General features: G+C 42.4%; 2 protein-coding genes across 2 annotated transcripts; both read right to left on the reverse strand.

Moving 5' to 3' along the window:
• Positions 1 to 222: 222 nt before the first annotated feature.
• LOC123449626 (40S ribosomal protein SA-like) lies at positions 223 to 2,400 on the reverse strand. The gene is made up of 5 exons (XM_045126907.1): positions 2,084 to 2,400; positions 1,594 to 1,856; positions 1,292 to 1,489; positions 994 to 1,180; positions 223 to 569 (listed from the first exon to the last, which is right to left on the reverse strand). The coding sequence occupies exons 1-5, from the start codon at positions 2,226 to 2,228 to the stop codon at positions 433 to 435; spliced, it is 930 nt and encodes a 309-aa protein (XP_044982842.1). The 5' UTR covers positions 2,229 to 2,400; the 3' UTR covers positions 223 to 432.
• Positions 2,401 to 2,939: 539 nt separating this feature from the next.
• On the reverse strand, positions 2,940 to 6,434 carry LOC123449627 (eukaryotic translation initiation factor 3 subunit K). Its single transcript, XM_045126909.1, has 8 exons — positions 6,211 to 6,434; positions 5,400 to 5,456; positions 5,264 to 5,314; positions 5,103 to 5,165; positions 4,584 to 4,634; positions 4,421 to 4,487; positions 3,864 to 3,946; positions 2,940 to 3,434 (listed from the first exon to the last, which is right to left on the reverse strand). Exons 1-8 carry the CDS (start codon positions 6,316 to 6,318, stop codon positions 3,234 to 3,236), a joined length of 681 nt encoding a protein of 226 aa, XP_044982844.1. The 5' UTR covers positions 6,319 to 6,434; the 3' UTR covers positions 2,940 to 3,233.
• Between the last annotated feature and the right edge of the window lie 2,304 nt (positions 6,435 to 8,738).

Below are 8,738 nucleotides of genomic sequence, written 5' to 3' on the forward strand. Positions count from 1 at the left end.
GAAGACTTTGCCATTGTAACGGACAATTTACGTGATTTGCACGCAGCACATATAGGCTCTGCTTCTGGGATTCCATGAAGGAAAAACGCACAGGTTAAGGCGCAACAATTCAGAACTGAAACAAATTCACAAGATTCAAGAAACCAAAAAGCAAACATAGACAGAGGGAGCAAAGTGCATAGAAATATCAAGTATAAGCACTACAAAATTAAGACAGGCAAGTTGAAAGCCAACTTATAACACAACTTTCAGTCTCCCTCTCCCTCATCCCAATGTCGATAACAGAGATAACAAGTTCATCTAGAAAATCCTAAAACACAAGTTTTTGTCCATAGGGTAGATATAGCAGACTGCATCGATATCAGATATTCATTCATGCCTCACAAAATATGAACTTTGAGCCGCAAAGACATCTCAAGGTGCCATCCTAGTCTACTCCCAGCCTTGAGCAGCGGGTTGCACGCCAGCCTCCCAGCCAGTAGCAGCCGCAACAGGAGGAGCGACGCCACCTTCCACAGCAACAGGTGCCCCTGCTGCATCCCATCCACCATCACCACCAGCAACTGGAGCTGGAATTAACAACAAAGCAACAAAAGATGTGATCAATTCGAGTTGCACAACAAAATATTCAACAAGGCCTCAAGCATAAACTACTTCAATTTCAAATGGGTCAATGGAAAAATGCAATGCATGTCCTACAGTAGTCAAGATATCAGGGCAAACCATTGGGCATGAAGTTGTCTTAAGCAACAAACTCATATTGAGTAAAAGATATCACTAATCTAATGCTAAGTAAACTAGCCAAAGTAGCTGCATGTCTGATACTTTTGTGTTACGTAATTAAAATGGCTTGCACTAACCAGATAAATAATCAACCTAGGAAATCATCAGTAAAGCTGTATAGTTTTCATACGAATACGCAAATTCACATCACCAAACAAAATTCTAGAGTTTTCATACAAGACAAATAAAATTTTAATCAGGAGAACAAACCTTCGGCCATCGGCCACTCGCCACCAGTAACAGGTGGGGGAGCAGGTGCATCAGCGGTCCACTGGTCACCACCCCATTGGCCAGCTGCTGCGGCATAATCAGTGATTGCAGTATACTCTGGGGCTCCAGCAGCTTCATCCTCCTGCTCCTTGGCTTCCTCAGGGTCCCTGTAGAAGAACAGATCAACCTGCAAAGGGCAAACATATTAATAACCTTATAAGCATGCAAAGAATACAAGACAGTAACAAAGCAAGGCAATTCAACTAGGAGTCTGAAAAGGTCTATTGAGTCTGCATACCATGACATCCCACTTGTGCCCAGGCAGGATGGTGCCCCTCATCTGCAGAACCATCCTGGCCAAGAGCCAGTAGAGGCAGCCAATGCTGTTCCTCCCCTTGTTGTTTGCTGGGATGCCAATATCGACATATCGCATGGGAGAGTCGGTGTCACAGAAGGCAATGGTAGGGATGTTCCCCAGAGCAGACTCCTTGATGGGCTGCACATATTCCAACAGATTAATGACTCCAACATCTTCAACATCACCACACTATTGGTAGTATATAGTAGCACTAGTTTGGCATGCATGGCAAATCTTCTCACCTGGTGGTCAGTCCTTGGGTCGGTGAGGATGAGCAGGCGGGGCTCGCTGAAGGAGGTCTGCATCTGGTTGGTGAAGGTACCAGGGGTGTGCCTCCCGGCGATGGCGTTGGCGCCGGTGTGCTGCGCGAACTTGAGGACGGCGCGCTGGCCGTAGGGGCGGGCGGACTGGACGATGATGTCCTGCGGGTTCTCGATGGCGACGATGACCCTCGCAGCGAGCTGGAGCTTCTCCCATGTCTTGCCCAGGTTGATGATGTAGATGCCTAGGAACCACAAACAAGGAACAGACGCGTCACATCCCACAGCTCATCTCAAAGAAGGAAAGAAGCATCATCACTTTGCGACGACAGCTACACCGATAAGCATCACGATCCGGAGCAGATCGACCCTAACTAGTGCAGAGGGCAAGGCTAGATCCATGGAGGCGACGACTGAACCTAGCCAACGGAGGCGCGTGGTGGGGTCAAGGGGGTTCCGAGCGTGCACGTACCGTCGGAGCGGCGCTTGTAGGCGTAGCGCTCCATCTGGAAGTCGCAGTTCTTGGTGCCGAGGTGGACGTCGGCGGCGAGCATCATCTGTACGTCCTGCTCCTTCTGGGACAGCGCCCGCGGGGCTTCTCCGGCCGCTGCCGCCATGGTTGGTCGGGGACTCGAGCGTCTGGGTGGCGCCGGGAAGGAGAGGAGGGACGGGAGGGGTGGGAGCGGCGGCGCGAGCAGGGAGGAAGGGAGGGGGAGAGGGCTCTTATCTGGGGCGCCTATAAACCCTAGTCGGCTTTTGTAGTGGGATCGGATGACAGTGCTCCTTGGGCCCCCGTAATTAATGGACCGGCCCAGGTGACAATACATATGGCCTGCTTTCTTTTCTCTCACGAATTTGTTTATTTTTTCGTCTAAACGTCTATTTTTTTTATTCCAGATGAAATTTCAAAGTGTTTTTGTCAATGACAAATATACAGGTCAAATTTTTTAGGTGACTTGACTGAGAATATAATCTTTTACTTTATATAATATAATTAGTAGTAACAGCGACGGAGTACATTGGAGTGAAGAGTTGGATCATCAATAGATTAACAAGCAAACACTACCATACCAGCTGGCATTCTCATATCTTTGCTACGTACTCCATCCGTCCTATAATAAAACATCTTATATTGTGGAACGGGTGGAGTAGATTCCAGCAAGCATTCTCTGGAAGATAAATTTGTGTTGGGAAGCAAAATACTCCCTTCGTCCCAAAATAAGTGACTCAAAAGTGACTCTATTTTGTACTATATAGTACAAAATAGAGTCACTTTTGAGTCACATATTTTGGGACGAAGGGAGTACATAGCAGATGAGCAAAAAAAATGCAATCATGAAATTTCAGTCAATTGCAACATTCGACAAAAGGTGCACTCATGAAATGTCAGGCAATTGCAACATTCGGCAGAAATGCACAAGAAAACATTCCAGTACTCATTTAGCTAAAACAGGCGCATCCGATACTCGGTGTCAAAATGCGGTACACCATACGAGAGAGAATACAATTGCCAAGACTAGCTTCTTCACTGGCTCAAGTTCTATTAAGCCCCCTCAGTGGGTCTGGGTGCGCAGCCGAGACAGACAAAAGTGCTTGATGTCAATCTGATCATGGTTGCTGAATCAGCTCAAGATGGGGAATATGCGGGTCACGTGCTCGAACGGAACGGTGTCGGCTGTGTTCTTCTTGAGTTCAGGGTGATTGAACTCGTTGCGCGGAAGGACAATCAGTTGGGAGCGTGTACCATTCTCAATGACCCATCCTGAGTTTGCAGCATGATACTCCATAAACTTGTCCAATGCAAGACCCTCAATGTTGATGGCCTGAAATAATAATTGGCAGGAACATCAGAAAGAAACAATCTATGTATGCAGACAATAAAACCAATTGGATAAATAGCATGATTTGGCTGAAGAATGATGCTCTAGTGGTACTAATAAAGATTACTTGTAGCTATCACCTACTCCCTCTATTTCTAACTATAAGACGTTTTTTCAGTTCAATTTAAACTGCAAAAATGCCTTACATTTAGGAACATAGGTCTTTTAAATAGATTCCGCTATAAACTGCATACGGATGTATATACATACTTAAGAGTGTAGATTCACTCATTTTGCTCCGTATCTAGTCCGTAGTGAAATCTCTAGAAAGACTTATATTTAGGAACGGAGGGAGTAATATAATGCTCGAATTGACATGAGTTTCATAAGGAGAGCACTTCCATAATTAATTAATAAGGATACATAATTTACCTCTGCAAGAACTGGCCTAGGAACTTTCTGGTATGTCAAGGAGAGCACATGAATCGCATAGCTTTGGATTGCCTGCTCGAAACCTGCAAAAAGAACTCATTGTGTCAGAGAACTTCATCTCTAGGTAGAAGGCAAATATGCAACTGAGCAATAACTAGGGGGAAATCTGTATTTCCAGTTTGGATTTAAAGAAAATCTAGCCTTTTCATTCAGAAGAAATAAAAATAGGAGATTTTAAGTTAGTATAAGATGCCTAGTCAGCTAGACAGAATTATTTTATTTGAAATGAATATGCCATGTAAAATGCATACTGAAAACAAAGAGGCTAATTGAAAAAAGGGGCTCTGCGGAAATGATGCTTCTTTAGCAAAGACAGTAAAGCACAAAATCCGCATTGTGCAACTCACAGCCAAGTCTGATAACAAAAAAATGGAAGGAAAACACTGACATGGTTCAGAACTCAGAAATCCTATGTTGGCATTCACAACCAATCATAATGCCAAGTCCTAGCAACAAGCATGCGTACTGCCAAAGAAGCTTCAATAAGAAGTGTATACCTGGTACAGCATCCAGTGTGTTACGGCTCTTTGATGCCTCGTCCCAAAACTGGCGGAACCTACCAGTCTGTAAGCAGAATAATCAAGGTTAGCAGTCAATAATCAACACACTAGTTCTTAGGCATCCATAGATTTTACTCAGTTGTGCAGAAAAAGTGTGTACCTCCAGGTAGTGAGAAAGGACTATCATAGTCTTGAACTGCTCCTCCATTTGCTATAATAAAAGCGCAAACAAATCAACTCAACGTAATGGCAAAAAAGTTCAGGAGATTAAAAAATGCTATCAAAAAGCTGCACAATTCAAATCTTATACATATGTATGACTAATTTGTATTATGCAATATATCGATGTTCAAGTGACCAGAAGGGATAGTTCAAATCAAAATGCACATTTCTTTGCATGGTATCATTGATCTGCATATGAGCTTATACTGAATATAAAGATGCTTATTCCATAAACTAGAAGCCTAATTATGATAGTGTGCATATACAGGTCTACAGAGAAGTAACAATCATCAACAATGACAAATAGATCAATGAACATTCACATCTAAATCGACACTAATTTGTAGGCACTCCCATGGTGCATGTTCAATAGCATTTGCTTGAGAAACATAAATATAAAGGGGACGAGAAAAGATAGATTGCACAGAAAGAGGAAAGCAGGACAAATTTCTCATACCACATGTTCAGGAATTAAGAACAAGCATAGGCTGAAGTCCGGAGCTGGCATCGCCATGAGAGCCTGTCAATAAAACAACAAGAGCGGTGCTAAACAGTTGAGAATGAACCAACAAAAGGTGGTATTCAAAAAATTGATATAACCATTAGTTGTTCTCTGACCTTGATCAATATGCGGGCTACAATTTGCACGCTCAACCTTTCTGGCTCAAACTGCAATAGGGAATCAATCATTAAGCATGCATATAACTGTGGCATAATACAGCTAGCAATGGTTCATATGCAAATGCGATTTTACCTGGTAAAGGCGTAGAAGGCTGAGATTTGCATCCAGGTTATATGTTTTAGAAGAAACCTAGTAAAAACAATATATATTGTTAATTCAAAGGGATCAAAAACTGACACAACTTATGGTGCACAGTACATAGAGCCTAAAAACAGTTTATTCAAGCATGTTTCTGTAGATTTAACAGGCTGAACAGCAACTGTATCAATAGAATAGGTCTGTTATATGTGTATCATGTGCACAAAAAAGCTTAGGTTTGCCACTTCATGATCATAGACATAATCTTTGACTGGAGATCCATCTTTCTATCCATCAACCATTGTATAAACACAGGGTTGATGCTGAGGAGGTATTGAACCTCTTCAGACAGCAATGGAAAATTTAATCTGCCTATTCTAATAGCATCCAAGCACAATTTCCTCTGTCAGTCACTCTCCATGAACCAGCCTACAAAGTACGAATTATAACTTCACTCACACTGATGAATAACTCATAAGCCCAGCCACTCTCAATCCTTTATACGGCACTAAACGCACTACTTCAGGCAACTTAATACACTACAATCCAGAGGCGAAGACGAAAATACTGCTAAAATGTTCTAGCATCTGCGCATTCCTACGATTTGCCGCCATCTGAAGACGCGGCACGGTTTAGCACGCCACCAGCAAACTGATTTCGCAACCGTTCCATCGTGAACGCCAGACGGCGCAGACGATTAGCACGAGCAACCACCAAATCTTCCGGCTGGGACTTTCGCGAGTTACGCAAACAAACTACAGGACGGAACTGACAGGGGTAAACGCGACCCAGGGCTAGGGTTTACCTGCTCGTTGACAAAGAGCTCGAGGTCGTTGAGGATGTCGGGGTTGTAGGGGTTCACGGCCACGAGCTCCTCCACCGTGTAGGTCTCCGCCGGCTGCTCGCTCGCCATGGTCGCCGGTTTCGGGAGCCCTGACCGCTAGCTGGATCGACGAACCCTGGGAGCGGCGAGAGAGGAGAGAAGTGGCGGCGCAGAGAGAGGAGGGGATGTGATGGCTGCAAGGGTTTCCTGGTTCGTGTGAATTTGTCACTTTAGTCCCTCGGTTATCCGCGCACTGACACGCGGTAAATGCGTTGGTGTGCTCGCAAGGTTTCTATATTATACATATGCCCCTCAGTATTTACTTGTATATTTCCCAGAAATTCTTGCACCTACGCATCTACTCCCTCCGTTCCTAAATATAAGTCTTTTAAGATATTTCACTAGATGACTACATACAAAACAAAATGAATAAATATACACCCTAAAATATGTCTACATACATCCGTATGTAATCCTTTAGTACAATCTCTAGAAAGACTTATATTTAAGAACGGAGGGAGTACGTGCCAACAAATGTACTCCATTCTCCATCTGAAGAAAAGAAAAATGCAGTCCCTTTGTTTTATAGATTAATTGAAGTTTTAGCTTTCTAAAAACTTTTAAATCCAAGATGGGTCGACCGAGTATATAGAACAATAGCTTGTCAAAATAAGGACATGGAACAATATATCAATATCTACAACACAGATTTGTTTCATTACATCCACCACAAAATACATTTGTGTACCATGTGTGCGTGCACTCGCGTGTTTGTAGAGTTTTGGATATTATCATATTTTTATGTAGACTTGCTCATATATTGAAGATCTTGTATATTAGAATAAAGCTAGACTTCAACTAGTTTGGAATAGGGAGAATAACACTTACACGAGGTATCATTACAAATTGTCCCTTTTTTATTGTTGTGTCGGATGCAGGGATTATCTCGTCATTCATGTACCATCACTCCTCATTTTTATATAGTGTATCATCAAACTTAAATTGTATTAGATTGTTGTAGAGCACCCGCCACTGCGAACGATTGTTTTGTATGTATTTCCTTGATCAAGTACACTTCCTTATATTTGCTAGGCTCTTTTGCTTATTAAGGCCCTGTTTGGAACCACTCAGATTATATAATCCGATTTTTATAATCTATCATGTCTTCAAACATGATAAATTATATTGCAGTTTATAAAAACTAGATGGTCAGATTATTAAAAACTCATAATCTACTCTACCCCATCTAAAATCAGATTATGGATTACTAATGACCCATTACCCTTGGAAACTTGGAGATAATTACCTACTGCCACCGCTACCGTCCTCCAAACATGACTACCTAGATTATTACCTTTGCAGCTAAAAAACTGATGACAGACATGTCATTGTACTATATAAAACTTGAATTACAGTTTATATAATTTGGCCTCCAAACATGTCCACCTAGATTATTTTTATAAACCAGATTATAAAATATATCTTCATAATCTAGATTATTATAATCTATTGTGGTTCCAAACAGACATTAAGCCTCGAATTTATAGCATGTTCATCAAGCTATCATTGTTGCACCCTTCCTTATATTTGTTCTAGCACCTTGAGTTATAGGTACTCCCCTGCTCCATATTACGTCATTCTATAAGTCTTATATTTATTTACAAAGGGAGTACTCGTCGTGGTTATGGATATAATTGCATTATATAATATGTGACAATTTTCACTCAAAAATATGGTGATATGTAATCCCCCCTCCCCCGTGCGCTCGAAAAAAGGACTTATTGTATGGAGATATTTTGCCTTGCCTACAAAATGGATATATAGAGTGGTTTTCCCGCCATGGTTTAGTTATTCTCCATCCATTTGTCATCTACTAGCACATGGAGATAGGTGGAGCATCGACACATGGCAGTACCCGTGTTGAAAGGATCAGGAGGTTGACTACACGGGGAGTGAATATGTGATAGCCTAGCTTATTAGGGATGATAGACTACTCATATCTATAAGGAATTCCTTCTTTTCCGGGAGCCCATTCAAACATAACTCCCAGGTTAAGCGTGCTTGGCTTGGAGTAGTTCTAGGATGGGTGACCGACCGGGAAGTTGATCCCACGTGCGCATGAGTGAGGACAAAGTGCGCAGAAAAGACTAGTATTGATATGTGGGGTCAGTCTAGATCCCGCCAGGAGTAACGACCACTGGCGGGTGTGTCCGGGGCGTTACAGAATACGAGACTATAAAAATTTAGCTTAACTTATAGGTTTAGAGGAAAAAAAGATAAAGTCTCTACGTATGCAATATATAGAGAGAATGGCATGTATGGCAAGCAAGATAACACACTACAAAAGCGGATAGCAACAAGCCAAAGTTCGAGGGTATCCCAAAGTCGGAGACGCGGATGTATCCATTCTTAGGGGGTGCTAATATCTACCACAGAGGTGTCAAAGTCAAAGTTGTGAAACGTCATCAAGTATCTCGCCCTAATATCCATTCAAGTCATCCAAACAGACG

Source organism: Hordeum vulgare, chromosome 4H (genome assembly GCF_904849725.1).
Source record: "Hordeum vulgare subsp. vulgare chromosome 4H, MorexV3_pseudomolecules_assembly, whole genome shotgun sequence".
Lineage (NCBI taxonomy): Eukaryota > Viridiplantae > Streptophyta > Magnoliopsida > Poales > Poaceae > Hordeum > Hordeum vulgare.